General features: G+C 42.9%; 1 protein-coding gene across 1 annotated transcript in view; it reads right to left on the reverse strand.

Annotated features, from left to right (window-relative positions):
* Positions 1-5,706: 5,706 nt before the first annotated feature.
* CACNA1I (calcium voltage-gated channel subunit alpha1 I) overlaps positions 5,707-20,133 on the reverse strand; it is a 269,708-nt gene continuing 255,281 nt past the window's right edge. Inside the window, exons 30-36 of the mRNA XM_035128273.2 lie at positions 19,179-19,300; positions 17,932-18,252; positions 17,210-17,356; positions 12,129-12,242; positions 10,935-11,100; positions 9,235-9,431; positions 5,707-6,466 (exon numbers count right to left, since the gene is read on the reverse strand). Of these exons, the coding sequence (XP_034984164.2) occupies positions 5,756-6,466; positions 9,235-9,431; positions 10,935-11,100; positions 12,129-12,242; positions 17,210-17,356; positions 17,932-18,252; positions 19,179-19,300 (1,778 nt within the window). The 3' untranslated portion in view covers positions 5,707-5,755. The remainder of the gene's footprint in view (positions 6,467-9,234; positions 9,432-10,934; positions 11,101-12,128; positions 12,243-17,209; positions 17,357-17,931; positions 18,253-19,178; positions 19,301-20,133) is intronic.

Here is a 20,133-nt window from a genome sequence, read left to right on the forward strand (position 1 = left end):
CTCTGAGATTGACAAAATTCCTGCAGGCACAAGGGACCCGTGTCTTCCTGTGACTCCCCACTAAAGGGACTGGACAAGACAGGCATAAACAGACCTTCTCACATATAGAGCAGAACCTTCACTCTAAGCCAGCATACAGTAATAACCTATTTTGTTGCATTTTATAACAACCCACTCTCTGGGAAGAATAGATCTGTCGTCTTCTTTTTCAAAACCATTAGTAAATAATTAAAAGGGAGAGGCAAAATATTCTCTAAAGATAACCTAGTCCTTGGTTGCCATGGTAACACATTTCCTAGGCCAAAAGCCTTTTCCTTTACTTGTAGAGAGAAATGAAAATGCGAGCGAGGAATCTGTTTTTGGGAAGGAAGGATGGGATTTTGTTGATAAGGTGTAGATGTCTGTGCTGTTATAAATTCAAGTTAAACATCAGAGCGTTACATAACAGAAGCTGGCTGGGATTTCTATAGACACAAATTGGTGGCAGCACCTTCAAATGAGGCATTGAATATTTCGTAAAATGAAGGCCAGCCGAGGTTGTGGATTCATAGCTGGGATAACAGATTATAGTTTTTCCAACAGCATAGATTTTGTCTGTACCCAAACAGTTCATCCAAATTAGTTGCCAGGTACACATACTAAATGGCTGAGTCACTTTAGGGTGACTGTGTCATTTGAAGGGATATCAGAGAACACTGCACTATTTGTCCTCTGTTTGAAGGACTGTGTAGTCGAGGTCTGCTTTAAAGATAAAGAACTATGAGAAAGAACAGGGCTTTTGAAGTTGCCCATCAATAGTTAACACCGGAAGAGCAGACCAAAGAGGCACACAGGTCGCCTGGCCACAGTCTGCCTCTAGGCTTGTATCTAAACATAAATTGCCATATGCAAATTTTATGCAACTCTTTTTTTTTGGTGATGCATTAGGGAACACCTGAGGACATTTATTTAGCAGAAAGGGACAACTGCTTTTATCCTCAAATTAAACCTAAGAAGGTGGGTCACCTTAGAAGGTTTGGGAAAGCACCTTCTCTATTGCCCCTTAAAGGCAACAAGGCAGCCATTTGAGCTACCAGAACCTTTGTGAATATTCATGGGACATATGAGATGCTAAATTGCAGGCCCAATGCAGGATAGGTGAAGCGGAGGAACTTCCTGTGAGAGGTGTAGTGGTTAGAATATTGGACCTCGGAGACCAGGGTTCATATCCCCACTTGCCATCAAGCTCACTGAGTGACCTTTGGTCAGTCACTGCCTCTCAGCCAGGTGGGTAAATGAGGAAAGAGGAGACATTAAGCTTCTTAAAGAAAAGGGTGGTATATAAATGCCATAATTAAATGAATGAATGAATGAATGTAGAGAGTTGTATGGAAAGAAACATGAAAAGTCAAATGAAACTAGGAAGTCATTGTCTCCAAAATAAATAAAAACCACCTCTCAAGTAGGTGAATACTCTCCCTTCCAGCCCAGCCCCACTCTGGGGTTATAACCTAATTCATGCCTCCCAGACTAATATGCAGATCAGACTACAATTATCCTTCAGATCTCAGAAATTTGTGGTACATTCCTCAGCTCAAAAATGTACTAAAATGCATTATAATTTGGAATTTTAGGATGTGTAATTGAGTTAAACACATATTTTATCACAAAATAATTATGTACATACTGATGTACAAATTGAATCAGAATTTTTCGTGTAGGCTTTTCTCTCCATAAAGCCAATTGCAAATTAATGCAGATACAGTATGTAATAGACATACGAACCCATCGAAATTGACATGCAGCAGAACAGACTGATGCGTCTATCCCTTGCCCCAGAAAAAATTGCCAAGGTGTGCAGATTGCTGGGTCCTGAACCGAATCTGCATGGTGATTAAGGCCCAGTCTGGGAACACAAGGAAGCCCCTCCACTTGATATCTGTAAAAGCAAACCTGCTTGTGAACATGAGATGGTGCTTTCTCAGACATGACAACCGGAGACCCAGCCTAGCACCACTGGAGAGTGGGAATTACTTCTAATTAAACATGCATAGAATCAGGCTCTAAGGAATGCAGGTTTGAACCCTGCTCTACTCTTTGATGGTGACCATTCCAGGGCAGAACAACACTTTACAGTACAAACACAAGCGGGCCCAACACTAACACAGAGGCAAACGGGTGGGCAAAGGAAGGGTTAAGCACCCCTTCTGAATTCCTCAGACTTTGCAGCCACTCTCAATACAAGGAAATTAAATTCCCAGCTGCTTTTCATGCCCACCTCTCCACTATTTAAGGCTACATTTGAAATAACTGCGGACAACATGATACACTGCATATTTTGTCTTTGTGTGTGAGTGGGATTTCTCTCTCTCCACTTTTCAAGCATATCTAGGTACAATTTCATATATTCAGTTCACACATGACATTTTGGAATGATATTGTGAGCGTGCAGATGTGCATTGGGCTCCCCACTGAGTTTTGCAAGGATTTTCATAGGCAACATCCAATAGGAATGTAAAATTCCTACCTACTATTTTGGCAGGCAGTGTGAGGTCTACTGTGCCGCTGTTGGTGTTTGGTACGGGAGCTGATGTTGCCGTCTGACAGCTGTCCAAAAGCAAAAATGGCTGGAGATTCCCTGATGAACACCCTGCACGATTTCAGCATGGGATGGGGATGATGAAGTTGATCAATTTCAGTCTCATTAAAATGTTTTCGTAGGGACTGCTTCCTTGTCCCTTGGAGGGGAGTGTGTGTGATTTAAAGAGGGACTGCCTTTTCTCTCCCCATGACAGTTTTATGCTTGAAAAAGAAAATAGGTGGGAAGCATGCCACAAAATTCAGCACAAAATAAACATTTAAAATCAACACTGCTGTTATTGCTTTATTAACGCAGACCAGTGGCTTATCTGAAGAGGTGGGGATTCCTGATCTCTTAGGGATTCCCAGAGCATTAGACACACTGCTCAGTTCAGCTTTTGCACTCGCTAAGGAACATGTATTACTTTCCAAGATGTGATGTCATTGTAATTCCATCTCCTGTCCATCAACACATTTGGTATTTACTGCCTCATCAAATATAAAGAACAAAACAACTGTTTTGACATACAGACCAGCAGTGCCCTTGCTTCTTATGTTACAGGGGGCTACAGTCATGGCTCTTTAAAGGGCCTTGACCCTTGGCGCAAGCCCCAAAATTGCAGAAGGGGTCCACAGAGGTAGGTGTGGTCCACTCTATGCAGCAGAGAAAAGGAGTGCCCTGCTCTGAAAGCAAGCACTCCTCCTTATGCACCTCTCCCCCTCCACCCCAATGGCATGTGCCTTTCAGTGAAGAGAAACATGTTAGCAGGAAAGGGGATCATTTCCTACTGTTGTTTTTCCAAAGCCCTTTAAGTTGGCTGCCAACTTTTCTACCAGTACCTGTTGATGTGCCATGAAACAGTGCTTCGATCTGCAGCAATAAGCAAGAGAGAGATTTCATCTCCATGATGGGAAAAGCTTCACCTGCTGATTTCTGTGGATCATGCTTCTGCCAAAGCCAAAGGAGCCTGCTAGATTGCTCCCACCCCTGGGTCCTACCCCCCCCCTGCCCTAAAACCAAATAATATATGCTTTCCAGAAATCAGTCTTCCTAGCAGAGGGCTTGGCTAGTGGTAGAAAAAGCAAGACTGGATACAAAGGCACCCTGAAAGGGGGATTGAATCACTGGGAATGAGTTACACGATAGAGAAGGAAATGGACCTCTGTTTTTTCGAGAACGATCCCTATGACTGAGCAGATTTCGTCTAACCAGCCACTATATCTAACCAGCAACGGGCCACCACCCTGGCGATCAATCCACCCTGTTTGCAAAGCACAGAAAAGGCGAGCAACAATCCTTTCAAACATTCACTGGCGAATAAATAACCCACTGTATTGCATATACACATACATTTACACACATGTACACACACTCACTCACTCACTCAAGGCCAAACTACATGTGACATTATACATGCAGTTTGGTGTTGTGTGTAACTTTTAAAGACCATAAATAGCTGATGTGGGGCCAAATCACGATGACTGACACTGCAGCACCTGGGGAAGCAGTTTAACTCTTTCCTCCTGCACCTCTCAAGTTGCTATTTGTCATTAGAGGGAAGTGCTCATTGGAGCCAGTGGGGGGGGGGCTTCCTTCCTGTGTCAAAAAGCAGCTTGAGGGGGGCTGTCAGGGTTGTGAAACAAGGGGCAAGGGTTAAAGGCCCCCTGCATGCATTGTGGTCCCAATCCATCCTGCTTCCTGCCTTTCAGCAGCAGCAGCTATTTAAAGTTTTAAAAAGATACATGCAATGCCAACCACAGCTGCAGTTTGGCCCTCTCCATCAACTTCTGCTGTCGGGGCCCCAAAAAGTGCAGACTGTTTTGAATTCTTATCTCATTCTGACACAATCCAAGAGCCACCACACTGAATTAGCATAGAAGGCCATAAAAAAAGCATTAGGGAGGAACAAGGCTCACCCATCTTCCCTAGGATTATTCAGCAATAAATCCCCGTGTATCAAAGTTATGAGCCCCAAACTGGAGACAGAGAGCTAATGGCGCTTCACACTTGAGGTTCGGCCTGCTCCTCTTGCTCATTCTCTCGCGTCTCATTTTTATTCTTTCAAAATATTTGTAAAAAATAACATACCTTTCTCTAGAGATGGTTTTTGCACCTTTGGGCTTCTAAAATAGACTCTTCAAAAGTACTGAATGATAAAGAAAATAAACTCTACACCCCAAACCCCTTAACAGTACAGAGTATTTCCCCCCAAGCAGCTTTCTTAATAGATTTTTTTAAAAAAAACTTTTTGCAAAAAGAAGAAAAAAGATCAATGAGAACCGGAGCATCCAGTACTTGCCCTGTGACTTCTTGTTGTCACACGCACCCCTTTTAAAAAAGCAAACCGGAATAGCCTCCAGTGCTCCATGGCCCAACAGTCGGAGCTCAGAGGCTCAGACCCTCAGAGTTCACATTTAAGAAATGGAGCCTTCATTGTCTTTGCCTGAGGAGCTCAACTTCACTGAGAGGACACAACCCCAGCTGAAGATTTAATGGTGCTCACCCTAAAGTATCTCCATGGAGCATTTTCACATAGTGAGCTGTCCTTTGCTGCCCCCCAGCTGGACAGCTGGACAATAGCTTTTGCACTATTACCATTTCCCAAATAGAAACATAGAGCAATATGATTTTCCTCAAAAGAGATTCCCAAACCCTTAAAACACAGCTTGGTTGCTGATTTCAGTCTGAAATAATGCCCCCCCCCCCGCCCCAAGGCCCTATCCTTTGCACGCTTAGCACTTTTCTGGAAGTCCTAAGCTCTCTGTAAAAAAAATAAATAAATCATTCTATATATCTGTACATATATATTTGTCTATGTAGAGGAGTAAACAGCTGCCCCCCCAGGCTACTCCTTGGGCCAGAGGCTCTTCAGCCCATCACCCAGAATTCTCTGGATTCCTATGCCCCACTGTCATCTTTGCAGAGGTGGTGGTCCCGTGCATGGGGGATGGGGTGGGGGTCCACATATTGCTTTCGCTCTCTCGTGTCTCTGAGGTATGGTACAAAAGTCTTTGTTTTCCATACATACACACGCACGCACAGCCACGCACGCACGCACACACACACATATTTATATTTTGCGTGTCTGCCTGTTTCCTTCTCCACGGCTCCTGCATTTGGAACTGTTTCGGAAATGACAGCCAGCACACGCTCCCTTGTTCACGCGACGCTCTTCCCCCGTCTTAGGGAGCTGCCTCATCTATTCCTCTTGCTGACTCCGCTCCCCAGCTGCAACTCGGAAGGAACCGGGGAGCTGTGGCCTGCAGTCTCAATTCTGTCCGAGCCCTCTGGTACACTGCCCTCCCTTGGAGAGGGGCTGTTCTTGCAGAAGTCCGTCACCCACGAGGGCATGGATAAAAAACCCCTGGGGTCAACAGAGTAGAATTGCTTGCCTTCAGTTGCTGCGGAGCCCCGGGAGGAAGGGTTGGCATGGAGACTGCTGGTGCTGTTGCACTTCTTCACAAGTGCCAGACCTTGGGGCGGAGGGGGCGGTGAGAAGAGGGATGTCAGAGAGAGACTGCTGAGGGTCTCTGACTGCTCGCTGTGGTTGCCTCCGCCTCTCAGGCTGCTCCCTGCGCCCTCCTCGTCTGAAGGGTCCATGGAGTCATGGTAAGTGCAGCCGGGGCTCGTGCTCCCTCCACTACTGTGGCTCCGCTGGTGCCGGCTGATGTTCCGGAGAGTGAAGATCCCACGGCCCCTTAAGCTCTGCCTCCGGGAGGCAGGGGAAAGAGGCGCCACCAAGGCTTTTTGGGCGGCTGTGGCTGGCACTGGGCACAGTGCAACTGGGAGGTCCAGGGTGCACTGGGGCGAGTCACTGAGGTTTAAGCTGTCCTCCAGTGTAGTCTGCAAGCTGCCTTCCGAACTGTTGCTCCTGCAGTCTTCCAGGGAGGTGTCGCTCTCTGTGGTCTACAGGGTGAAGAATCAACAACAGAAACAAAGTGGTTGATGAGCAGTGATTCCTGCACTGCAGGGGGTTGGCCTGGTTAACCTTCTGGGTTCCTTCCAACTCTACTGCCCTATGATTTCTCAGTTGTCATGAGAGAGAAGTCATATTGGGTGAGGGAGGGACTGGGGCATCAGTTGCAACTGGGGCATCAGTGGGAAGGTTAACATTAAAGCAGTTCAGTGCTGCCTGCCCCCAATTCACGTCTCACCACCCTGCAGAAGGCACACTGGGCACTGTTCCAGTCCTTAGCTGCCAATCAGCAGTATCTCCTGAAAACAGCAATGTGCAGCACCATCACAAGGACTACTGTTGGCCAAATATTACTTTGCCATTATATATATATATATATATATATATATATATATATATATATATATAGATGGCACTGATGGATCAGACCAAATGCCATTAATGTCAGCACCCTAATTAAGCTATGTTTAATTCGAGCAGACCCACTGAAATTAATGAACATGACCAAGTTAGATCCATTAATTACAATGGGTCTCCTCTGAGTAGAATGTAGTTGAGTGCCACCCACTGTCTCTAGCAGCAGACAACTACACGACAGGTGTTTTCTTGCTTGTTTCTGGAACCTGAGAGAGGGACACTACTTCTGAACATGGATGTCTATGTCTTTTCAGTCCTGCCTAGAAGACCATTTGATGAATCTGTCAGTTAATCAGCCTTTCATTTGAAAAAAAAAAACTATCAGAGATAGTGGCCAGCATCACAAGTTGTGGTAATAAATGGTATTAATTTTGTGCTTTGTGAAGAGATATTTCATTTTGACTCTCCTTTTCTAGTGCCAATCAATATCATTAGACGCCCTGCAGCTCTGTTATTATGTAAGAGAGAGAATTTTTTCTTTCCCTGCTCTCTCTCTCTCAATTCTCCCCACACTGCATTTAATTTTACACATCTATTTCAGGCCATCCCCTTTTAATTATTGTTGTTTAGCTGGTCTGCCAACATGTCAATGCTATGTAAAAAGGGACTCTGGAGTGCTCTTGGCACATGCGTCCTTCATGTGCTCAAGACCAAAACTGTACATCCTTCAGCAATCAATTTCATCTTAGAATGTGGGCTGCCTACAACCAAGCAGCTGTAAAATAGCAGGACCTGGAAGAGAGGAGCCATGTCTGGGAGCAGGTCTCTGTTCCTCTCTTCACACAACCCTTCATTCCATAGCATATGAAGTGACTCCCAATGGACATTAATTGTCCACAGCATTAGAATCAGGACAACAACAAGGTGGGCATGGGTTTAGTAGCAAAGTAAGGGAAGCACACTTAATCTTGGGGAATTATTTATGTCACTCAAGCGCCCAGATAACGGGGGTCCATGTGGGGCATGGAAATGATGCCAAGTGGGCACATCAATGTGCCCAATCGCTGCCAATCAAGAAAGACTCTTCCAGGCTAAAAAGAAAGGTACCCTGCCTCTCTCCAGGCCTCTTGCACATAGGGAATTTATACTCTGTGGGAGTAGCTTCCATATGAGAGCCTGGAGGGGAATAGGCCCCTGGTTAAAACTATGTGAGATGTGGAAATGTCCTTCCTTGACCCTTGATTGGTAATGAACACACACCCTGATGTTTCCCCAACAGTACCTATAATAATGAAGGAGGAGGACTCGGAAGATCCTGTATGGATATTCCTGCACCTTGTTTGCAAGGTGTGCATGTGAGGTGCATGTGATCTTGGCATAAATATAGGGGGATATAGGGGAGAGCATAGATGTTGCTGGATCCAGGCTAGTTATCACAGTGGCCAACCATGTGCTCATGGGAAGCTCACAAGCAGAACCTAAGTGCAAGGGCACTCTCCCCACCTGTGATTCCCAGCAACTTGCATTCAGAGCCTCTGATAGTGGTGGCTTAAAATTGCTATCATGGCTAGTAGCTATTGATAGCCTTATCCTCCACGAAATTGCAAAATGGAAATTTTCCCTGATTGGGGCAGGAGAGAACCGTTATCCAATCTGGGGCTGCAAAGTATGTTTGAAATTCCACATTTCACTTCTCTGTCTTCAAAGTCAGGGCCAAGAAGCCAGTTTGCAGTGTTAAAGCTTTGGGCCTTGAGAACAGCCTGGAAAGTCACAATCTTGGTCAAAAGGCAAGGTATAAATTAAGTAAACAAAAAAATCTATTTTCCTTATCCTCCTTCAGCTTTCCACTGCTCATCTTTTCCCCAGACTTGTTCTTCTTTTACAGGTGTGTGCCAAAGGAAGTGAGAGAGAAAAACACCTGAAACGAGGTGTGGCCAAGCTAGGAAAAAGCATTTATACTAGATTTATCTAATATTCAACCCCAATAATGTATATCTAGTTCTGAGGATCTCATCATTGCGTGGATACCTAGTTTTATTAACCCTCCTCCCCCAAAATAAAGACAGTTCACATTAGGGTGTGCAATTGTGACTATACCAACAAAGCACAGTCCTTGTGTCTGTAATGGAGTTGACACTAACTTCAAACATGAGCTCATTTTCCTTGAAGCTTTGCTGTATGCCACTGATGACAAGCAAATGGAAGAAGCCTGTCTTCCCGCAGAACAAAGTTGTTTGTGCAGAACATCCCCTCCCCCCCTTCCAGGTCAGAGTGCAAAATCTAAATGTGGCAGTCACCTCTTTTCCCACACAACATCTAATCCCCTCTACCCTAAGTCTATGAGAGGCTAAAATGTCTGGCAATAGACAGATGGAGGAATGGTGGTTGTAGGAGTCCTTACCTGGTGGATAAGTGAGCAGTGGATACCTGGAGATTGCAGAGACGCCCAAGAAGCTTGCAAAGAGATTTTTGGGAGGCTTTCTGGGCAGGAAGCTTTCTCCTGACTTGGTGGATTGGCAGGAACAGCTGGGATGAAAAACTCTGCTCGCAATGGTAACAGGGGATTGGATGCATCTGGAGAGAAGGGGGTGGGAGGACCTGGCAGAGTCAAGGAGGAAAAAAATCAACACCGTTCAAATCTGTTTCTACCCATGTCAGAAATCTGCAGGGTACATCCACATGTCACTTCTTTAATGAGGAAGCACAGGCAATCAAACTTGATTTTTCTTGTAATGCTTCCTTCCACCTTGCCATCTATTCTCTCTTTCTTCCCGGGTACTGGAAGAACTCAGCCTGCACTTCACCCTCAGCCAGTACTTCCAGAAAGGACAGTAGCTACCATAGCAGCCCTTACGGATGGGTGAATATGTCACTTTCATTTTGTCTCGTTTTTCCAATCTTTTTCGAAGTTCAGTTCTCCACATTTCTACATCAATTTGATATTTTCTTTTAAAAAGTCCTCATGAAAATTCATGAGCTTCTTCTCCTAATACACACGCTTTTATATACAATCTTGCCAAATACACACCTTTTTGCAAGGCAATTCCCCCTAATACACTTCATTTTTCTATTGTTATTATTATTATTTTTACTAATATATGCATTTATATGAACACTTTATCCTAGTGTATACATTTTTGCACACATTACTTGGTTGGAGGACTGTACTGCAGAATCTAGAGGAGCACAAATTTTGAAGGCTTGAGTTTCAGCTCATGCATGGTTTCTGAAAAGTGTGAATTAAATATGTTCACTTTTGAATGCAAACTGAATTGAATTTATTCTCTACTTCTAGCAGTACCTCTATTCCAACCGTGTTTCTTCTCCGATTGCCCAACCTTCCCTGAGTAAGCCATCAAGGGCAAATCAGCCAACACCAAGAGAGAACAGAGCTGGTGATGTGAACAAGGCCTAATTCGGTACCCACTGGTGTGTCAGCATGAGAGACTGTGGCAATGGTCCAGGAATAATCTTTACTTACGGCTTGGCTTTACTTTGAAATCTTTTTGGCTTTAAAGAAGAGAGAAAGCCAGAGGCAATTCTAGGATGACTAATCTCTGCTTTGCCACAAAGCTCACTAAGTGACCTTGTAAGAGTCACTCTCTTTCACCCTAAACTGTTGCATAGATCTGTTGGGAAATACATACTACGTATGGTGCCCTGAGGTCATTGGAGAAAGAGTGGAACGTAGAAATGAAACAATGAATTAAAAAACAAATAGTATTGCTAAGGCCAGGAGGCTGAATTTGCAAACTGAAGTTAAAAGATGTGCAGCTCACAGATGATGTAGGGAATAAACAGTTTATACGCTTAGATTTATGCAGCCAATCTTGCGAGATATTTTGTCCTTGACAACTGATGAAGTGGATTACATTGGCATTTCCCCCCTTGGAAATGGATGGAATGGGAGAGAGGATTGGGAAAATCAGTTAATTTGTTCCCAACTATGCCATTTGGAATTGATGAAACTCTGCATGCATTTGTAGTCAGCTTTCTGTAGCTGAGTACAATATATATATATTAAAAAGTGGCCTTGGAAGAGCAAGGTATCTCTGCATGACATTATGGGATTGTCCAAAGGAGCACTAGAGTATTGCCCACCTGGGTTGCTCTCGTTCTTCAGCCAAGACTGGGCTGGACTGAAAGAGATTTTCTCCACTTCACATAAGTAGCTTTCTGGAGTTGGAGAAGCTTCCATATTTGTTAAAGGGAAGAGACATTCCTCCAAACCCCCAATCCCTGTGGAGTTAGGACTGTCTTCACCACCCTAGATAAAAGAAAGATGTTTGCCTTATAAAATTTCAAATTTATCTAAAAAATAGAAGAAGAATAAAACCATTGTCAAATCCATTATTTGATTAATAAGAACATTTGCAGATGTATTCATACCGTGTTTCTCATATTATAAGACACGTCTTATATTTATTTTTTCCTCAAAAAAACACACTATGGCTTATTTTCAAGGGATGTCTTATTTTTTTCCTCCTCCTCCTGCCGTGGCCGGCATTGCTGCTGCGCTTATCACTATGTCTTATTTTCGGGGTATGGCTTATATTCCTTGAATGCTTAAAAATCCTGCTATGGCTTATTTTATGGGTATGCCTTAAAATATGAGAAACAGGGTATACCTGCAGAATATGCTTGGGACACTAGAGCCCAGTTGCAAGAGGTATTTGCCACTGAGTTTGTGGGTAGCAAAAGGGATAATAATTTCCTACTTTCATCAAACAGTTCATCTTCCTAAACTACCCTGTCATTGGGAATTTGCCTCCCCTTAACATCTCTAGTGCACTGACACTTATCCTACAATGATCACTACCTGGTAATCAATCAATCAATCAATCAATCAATCACATCCATATCCGATTACGATATGCATCATCTGCATCCAGATAAGTTATAGCTAGCAGAAAAAGAAATGTATGAACATTTGCAATATCCTCTCTATACCTATTTCCTCTTAGAAACCCACACCACTTGCCCTAGTCACACAAGCACAGCTTACTAGCTTCGTTTTCTGTCACACATATGCCACTTCTTTCTATTGCTCTAGGTGCTCATATGCCAGACCCCAGGAAGACACTTCAGTTTAAGGAAGGGTTGTATAAGTCCCTGTATACCTTAGTTACTATGAGAAGGTGGAGGGAGTGGAGGTCTCCCATCCAACTAAGTTTGTTGGCCATCACAGCCTCCTGCAAGTTTCCTAGTTTAATTATGTGTTGTATGAAGAAGTACTTTAATCTGGCCTGAAGCCCAGATATATCCACACAAACTCTTGGAAAGTTTTACCTTGGCCTCCTCCTCCTTAGGGCTTGGCTGATCGACACTGTTGTTGTCTCCATCGTCCCCAAGCAGGATGGAAGACTTATCAGAGTTGAGTGATAAGGCTTCCATTTCGGCCAGCTGAACCTGCAGTCAGAGGGGGTGGGGGAAAGCTATCACACATCACAGATAGATTCTATTGCTCAACCAGTCACATTGCTTTAAGAAATGGTTCGATGACAAGGAGGAAGACCACACATGAGGTTTATGGAGTCCTAACCCAATTCTGCATACAATGAAATAAATTGTTTCTGGAGAGAAAAGAACAGAAAAAGAGAGAACAAAGCAGTCACTGGCATTTCTCATGGACCATTTCAGCTGCAGTACATTCACTATCAACATCTTCTTGGGTTGGAATGGAGAGAGAAGGTGTTTTGTTCAGCCCTAACGATTTTGGCTCCATGATTCTGAATGCAACTGATTCCATACCAGTGGAGGAAAAACGGGATTCTCCAGACAGAGCCTATCCCAGAGACCAGCTGAGGCAAGGACACGCTTGTTTGAGGATAGAAGAACCTGTCCCAGTCAAACAGGATGATAATAGGGACGCCTTCATTCCAGTAACAATAACCATGTTTCATGCAATCCATATCAATATCATGCAGTTGAGCAACTCCTCCAGCTATTTCCTTCTGGATTCCCCGCTTCCCCCCCTTCTTTTCCTTTTTCTAATTCCAGTATACTAAGATGAAACTAAAAAATAAATAAATCATCCTACACTCTGCTCTCATTCTACTCCCCTCTCCTGTTTTCCCACTTGTTGCTTTTATTAAACTTTATAAGGGAATCTTCCTTGTTTTCACGTCTTTGCTCCTGTGTCTTTAGCTCTTGTTTCTTTCCACCATAACTTTACACTTTGACATCTTCTCCCCATCTTCTCCCATTTCATTCATTGGATTAGTTTTTCCTCGTTATTTTCCCTCTGATTCAGCCTACGTAGCTATCTTCGCTTTCAAAAGGCAGCAGTGGCCTCTAGAGAACTTCTACTAATCTAGTATGGCATTTGATCTTTTCTGGTTGAGTATCATCTCCGTGATCTTGACCTAGTTTGCAGGGCTCCTCGGGCAAGGTCTTTGCTTTCCTGTGTTTGTGTAGAACTGCGTGTGCCTGTTGTGTTTGTAAATAGTGACAAAAGATGATATGGAGAGCTGATGGCTTTGGACAGGAAGTATAGCAGAATCAGTGGCAGTGCCATGTTAGGACTCCTTCAGACCAATACCTCATTGGGAATGAATGGAAGATATGCCTGAAGTAGATTTCCAAAAAGGTAATCCACCATCATGATGTAATCCAGCAAAAGGACATAATGACGGCAATCTTCGTAGCACTAACACAACGGTACTTCCATGGAAGCTATCTACTGAACTACTCAGGTTAGAGCATTGTGGGCACAATCCAGTGCATCATCTTGTGTGCTTAAATCCTGCGGTGCCAATGGGATTTATGCATTGCGTGCTGGATTGTGCCCAATGCTATGCAAAATGTAAATTTTTACCAAGTACAACCACCACCAATGACCCAAACATTGAGAAAAGAAAGTAAAGTAAAGGAAAACCACAATTACACCACGTCAACACACAACACAACTATCTACACACAATATCTACACACAAAAAGGAAACACAGCCTTTGTTTGAACTGCTCATCTAATGAGTTTCATCAGCTATCACGCACATAACTGAAGTTCATATCAAAACACCCTCAACTCTGCACCTCTGGGAACATTGATATATTACATCTGCAAAAGACTGTAAAAGTAACCCTTCCTGATTCGTGGGTTTTCAAAAATACCCTGGGATTACAAATGCTAGAACAGTTAATATTTGCTGTACTGCTGCTTTGCAAGAAGTGACAATCTTTTCCATTGAAATCCAGCACAAAAAAAGCACCTAACAAATTCACAAAGATAAAAAAACGTTCCACTCAGAGCTTCAATTCTCCATTATGTGTTGACAGATCATGTGATGCCAATTAAATGCTCAATGAGTCTATGATTCTATGTGCCACCAGTACAAATTGCTAGATATATGCAAACCTCATAAAGACAGATAATGAAATTAGACTAATGTCATGAAAGGAGCAATGATGATAGTATGGTGAGAAAATGTCTTACATTTTAAAATTCTAGCCTAGACTACAGAATACTTACATATTATTTTTAAAAGAAAATGGTTACTGCAACATCCCCATATGTTTTTCCTATCTTTTTTTTTTAACGGTGTGGGAATAAAAATATTGTTTCTATTTATTTACAATGTGAGTTTCTGAAATACATAATTTCAATACTGCAATTTATACACATTACAGTTGTTGGGAGAAATCTATTTAAAACTAGAATTAGGATTTTCATGCTATACTCTCAAATGTTTATATGTTTTGAACAATAAAAAATTCTTAGTGCTTTGAGAATTAAAATATCAGTTTGATTTGAAGGTGGAGAAATCCTGCAATAATTTCTGTTATTTCTCTCTTTCTATTTACTGTATTATCTTTTATCATCTTAAAAATGTATTGGACTGAAATGCAACATAATTTGAGTGTGATTCTATGAAAAGGAAACATCATAATTAAAATATTCTATTGTAAACAGGGCTTCTTAAAATAATAATAAAAAAACTAGGGTTTCATGCATCAATCCTACAAGATGCCCAGCCTTTTGACCACAGCAAATGAAAAATGCTATAGCCACCAACATCCATGCAGCTCATTTAGCTGGCAAAGTCTAGTGGCTTATAGAACATAAAGGGGGGATTTGGGCACAATCCATTCAGCCCGTCACTCTGAAACAAATGGAAGTGACACAAGAGCGCTACTTTGCTCTTATGGAGTTCTGAGTCATTTCAAATTTGTGTCTTGCCCAGGAGAGCTTCCCAGTCTATTTTTGCCCTTGAACAGGATCCCATCCAACTTTGCTTAGAGCCATTCCTGACATCACACTTGTATGTTTTGAAAATGTTTGCAGGGGAATGGCTGGAGCGATATGCATCTCTAATGTGGAAGTGGTCAGATACAGGTTTAAAATGTATGAATGGCCAAGCAGGTCCCAGGAATAATGCCAGGTGTATATTTCAGATTTACATCTGACTGTTTCCAGAGCATAAAATGTCACTTTCCTGGTAATTTTCATGCCGTTTTCCTTTATGCATAGTTGAAATACATGGAAGGAATGGGTTGTGCATTTGTGAATCCACAGACTTCCCTAGTTCAGTTCCTTGTTTTCAGATGGTGCCCCAGAGCAACAGAAAATCTAATCCACGGATTCTGGGACTATGTCAAGCTCCTTACTAGGGTAAAATAACCTAATGGATGTGGTTCATTAATTGTAAGCTTCTGGGTCATTCTGAAGCATCCACTGGAGTAAACATTGTAGCTGAGAGTTAAAGGGACACTTATGAACTTTGCTAGGTCAGCATCACTACTTATAGCACAATCATGGCGCTGTGGGTTAAACCACTGATCTTAGGGCTTGCCGATCAGAAGGTCGGCGGTTCGAATCCCTGTGACGGAGTGAGCTCCCGTTGCTCAGTCCCAGCTCCTGCCAACCTAGCAGTTCGAAAGCATGTCAAAGTGCAAGTAGATAAATAGGAACCGCTACAGCGGGAAGGTAAACGGTGTTTCCGTGTGCTGCTCTGGTTCGCCAGAAGCGGCTTTGTCATGCTGGCCACATGATCTGGAAGCTGTACGCCGGCTCCCTTGGCCATTAACGCGAGATGAGCGGCGCAACCTCAGAGTCAGTCACGACTGGACCTAATGGTCAGGGGTCCCTTTACCTTTACTAAACATGTCTAGGAACAAGACATGCCTTACAAGTCCTATTAAATTTCAATTTGGCTTACAGATACCTGGATGTTTTAGGAGGCTTTTGGGTTCTCAGATGGTTCACCATTTAAAAAAATATTACTACCCCCCAGGCAACTGCTGGTTTGTTTGTGCAACTCAGGCATATTTTCTGTTTGCAGTCTCAGGGGCTCAATGAATCCAGACCTATGATACTGAGTTCTATGATTCTCTGTAAACTTGATTATTCACTTTATGGTGTTTTTACAACTTTTAAAACTCCTGTTGTAATGTGTTTTTTAAATACAAAACAAAAGTTTCAGCCGCTAATGATCAAGAAGATACAAGTGTAGTGTGTTGTTCAAATATATATAAAATCATACTCTCATATGAAGCCAATCTGACTTCTTAGATAGGATAGTAAACTACTACTGATAATCTTTGTTCACAGGTCAAAGACTTCTCCAACTCATTGAAATCAATGCAACTAAGACATTTACATTAAATGGAGAGAAATGACAGTGAATGGTTATGTTACCTGTAAAAATGACATGAGTTTCTTGACATCTCCCTGACCATTTCTGTAGCAGCTACCTACAACAGTTGCTAACACGTAGAGTCAAAGTCTGATTTCTCCCGTTGTAGCCTCTTTCTATGTCTTCCAGTAGCAATTTTAACCATACACCAAAGGGTCCACAATAAGCCATTTGCTAACAAGATGAACAGACAAAGTGTGGATTAACCAATATCTTTAAAGCTCATGTTTTCAAAATGGATTTTACTTATGAACTACGCTTCCATGAGAAATTTTGCTCTGCAGATATCAGCAAATATTTAATACTGAACAACATGCCTAAGTCTCATCAGCTGAAATGGAGAACTGAAGAGTAGATCAGGTAATGCTTTGATGAACTGATAGCTGAACCTAAAACAGTGAGACAATGCACCGTCTTTCTCCCACAAACCTATTTTCTCCTAGTGAAAAATTGAACTCTGCCTCCATGCTTTCTCCTTGCTCTATCTACCTATTCTTTTCTGCCAGCCTCATTGGTCCAGCTGCTTGTCCATTCAGCCTTCTGCTGATACAAATATGCATTTCCTCCTGACAAGGACTTCACTCCAAGAACGCACTTCAGTAACAAAACTCAAAGCTTCAAGTCTAAGTCACCTATCACCAGGAGACCATCCCAGGGAGATCTCAAAGGCCTCAGGGTGTGCGGGTGTGTTTTTGCACGTGTGGGGGTGGTCCCCCTCCCATATCCTCGCACGCAGGTTACCTCTTGCTTGTCATGGTTACACTTCTCGCACATGGCCGGCGAGGAGTAATGATGGAAGACGGAGCCCGATAGGTTATCGATGATCATTAACTCCCCGTCGAAGGAGTCCTTAATAATTAAAGAGACACTGTCCAGCCATAAGTTCTCCTAGGGGACAAGAAAGGGGGAGGATGGGAGAAATAATTTTAAGAATTCCAAGTTTTTGTTTGTTTCAGTGTTCTTCTGTGTGAATTTATCCAGAAGGCTAAAAGAGGTTGTATGGTCTTACAAAATGCAAGTAAAGTAGGCAGAATGTGCCCTGATTGATGATGTGAAAGAGAGGGACTAATATGACTAACTGACCATATGTAGAGTGGCACCACAGAAGTTTCCTGTCCAAGGTTGCAAGTGTTCCTCAACCTTGCCCTGCAGTAGCCCCTGTGCTTTGCTAACACACCTCCACTCACGCACTTAAATCCCTTTTCATTCCAGTTTTGGACTCCTCAAAGAACTCTGGTCTCAGTTCTATAGAGCACCCTTTGCTGTTCCAAGTTCTGGCTCCATGTGACTGCCAATTCGTCCAAACACCCGTCCAAGAACTGAATGCCAGCCGGCCATTATAGACATCTTTTTCCACCATCAGGATCTGCAACCACCTAAGCTGCCCTTCTCCTACCCACATCAATGTGCCAAAGTCTTGCAATTAAGCAACACAACAACAACAACCAAACACCGTCACCTACCTGTGCAGGAGAGTAACATGCCATGCACAGCTGTCTTCCAGGATCCAATCTCCCACCTCCTCCATCGTGTCCAGCACTCGATGAACCACAGTTAAGGGGGCAGAGCCCATGGGCCATCTCCAGCTCAATCTCGGCATCCATTTCTGCATCCTCTTGTGCTTCTTTGTTGCTGTCGTCCAGGTGTTTCATAAGCACAGCTACTACTACATTGATGAGGACAAACTGGGCGGTGAGCACGAAGCTGACAAAGTAGAGTGGCGAGATGAACTGCAGGTTGCTGAGACAGCTCCGGTCGTCCTGAGTGCATTCACGCAGTGTGTCCTTGAGGAACACGTTAGGCCACAAATGAGGAAGAAAACACCCTCAAAGAAAACCAAACAGAAACCCCACAAAGACATACACAAAGAGAGAGAAAGAGAGAAAAGGCTGAATGCAAATGTGGTTGCTCTCTCAGACAAAGTATACAGACAAAGATGGCAAGATGGCACCTTTAACAGGCCAAGCTTCTGGACACAGAACTCTCCTCTCTTCTCTAATTCCAAAGTTTCCTGGAATCACAGGAAATTGGTTGAGTTGGCTAGCCTTTTCTAGCATGCCAATGAAATGTCAGTTCCAGTTTACTCCTAATGGGTCGTCCGTCTGTCTATCTACTTACATGATTTCTATGCCACCCAATGACACAGTTTTCTAGACTGCTTACGATAAAACATTAAATGGCAATGACATCCACCAGTCCTCAATAAAACAACAACAAAAGTCAATGGCAGCAAGTAAAACACCAGAAGGTGTAAAGCACCACTAAAGGCAGATCTAAGATTCAATGGATTAAAAGTACAAAGATCTTAAAAAACCCAGGAAGATAAGAATGTCTTCACCTGGCACTGAAACGAATATAAGCAAGGCACCAGGCGAGCATCTCTGGAGTGGCCATTTCATAACCAGGGTGCCACCACTGAAAAGGCCCTTTCCACAGTAGTCAGCAACTGCAGCTCACTTAGTGGGGGCAGCTGGAGAAGGGCTTATTTATTTCAGTACATATCCCAAGCTGGGATCTGTTCAGGTTCCTCCCTCCCATGAAGCACCAACACTTCTATACCCAGCCACAGATTAGATGTCTGCAATATTATTCAATCCTACTCTTTTCTCTACTCTCTCACACACAACTTCTAATAAGTGCCGGTCTGTTTCCATTTCAGGATGTAATTCATTGGGACCAAAGACATATTTCCAACAATGGCCCAAGTTACCTTCATGATTCCATTCCAGTTATCACCAGTGGAGACCTGGAAAAGTGTGAGGAAGGCCATCCCAAAGTTCTCAAAGGTGGCATGACGGCTCATACCCTCACAGGGATTCTCGTCATTGCAAACTGGAAAGAAGTGATTTATAGGAGAAAAAGTGAACCATTGGCTATATTCCAGTGAAAGGCAAGAGATGAAAAAGCAGTTCTTTGTAATATTAATTGTAACTTTATATCCAAGTCCACATAAAAATAGCTTTTGCATACTGTTACTGGCCAACAAGCTGGAATGGCTGGCCAAAATGACAAAAATCTGATGAGTTCCCATATTTATCAGGACACACACATGCATACACACACAAATCTTGTTCTTGCAATATTTTATGTCAAGCTTCTTTCCAAATGTCTGTCTTCCATTATTACATTTGGAAGATCCAAACTATATTCCTACATTACTTCTGGATGCTACTGTGCAAAAATGCTGTCTTTGCATTGCTCATTAAAACTGATGGCCTATTAGGATGCATAAGCTTCAGTCAGCAAATGTATTGGAGCCAGATGTTAGAGTCAGCGGGAGTGACAAAGTAAATGACTGAATTTCTAATTCACTTAGTGATAACAGCTACAACTTCATCTAATGGTTGTTCAAGTGTTACATCCTCAAGACCTTAAATTTTGAGGAACTCCATGCTTCAGCCCAATAATTCCAAAAGGACTGGTCACAGTATATGGCAAGTGGGTAAATATATAAATAATATCTATCAATCCATCATTTTGGGATCAGCAGTCATGTCTCCAAGATTCCTGCGTGGTCAGGAATCATCTATAATTTCTTCTTCAACAATAGAATAATGTATACAAGCTCATTTTCTGTATATGAAAGTAGGGTTGTGCCCTGGATTCAGCCAAAGCCCAAATGCTAAAACAGATTGGGTCAATTTGGGCACACTTGGGCATCAGTC

This window comes from Zootoca vivipara, chromosome 10, assembly GCF_963506605.1.
Source record: "Zootoca vivipara chromosome 10, rZooViv1.1, whole genome shotgun sequence".
In the NCBI taxonomy this organism is placed as follows: domain Eukaryota; kingdom Metazoa; phylum Chordata; class Lepidosauria; order Squamata; family Lacertidae; genus Zootoca; species Zootoca vivipara.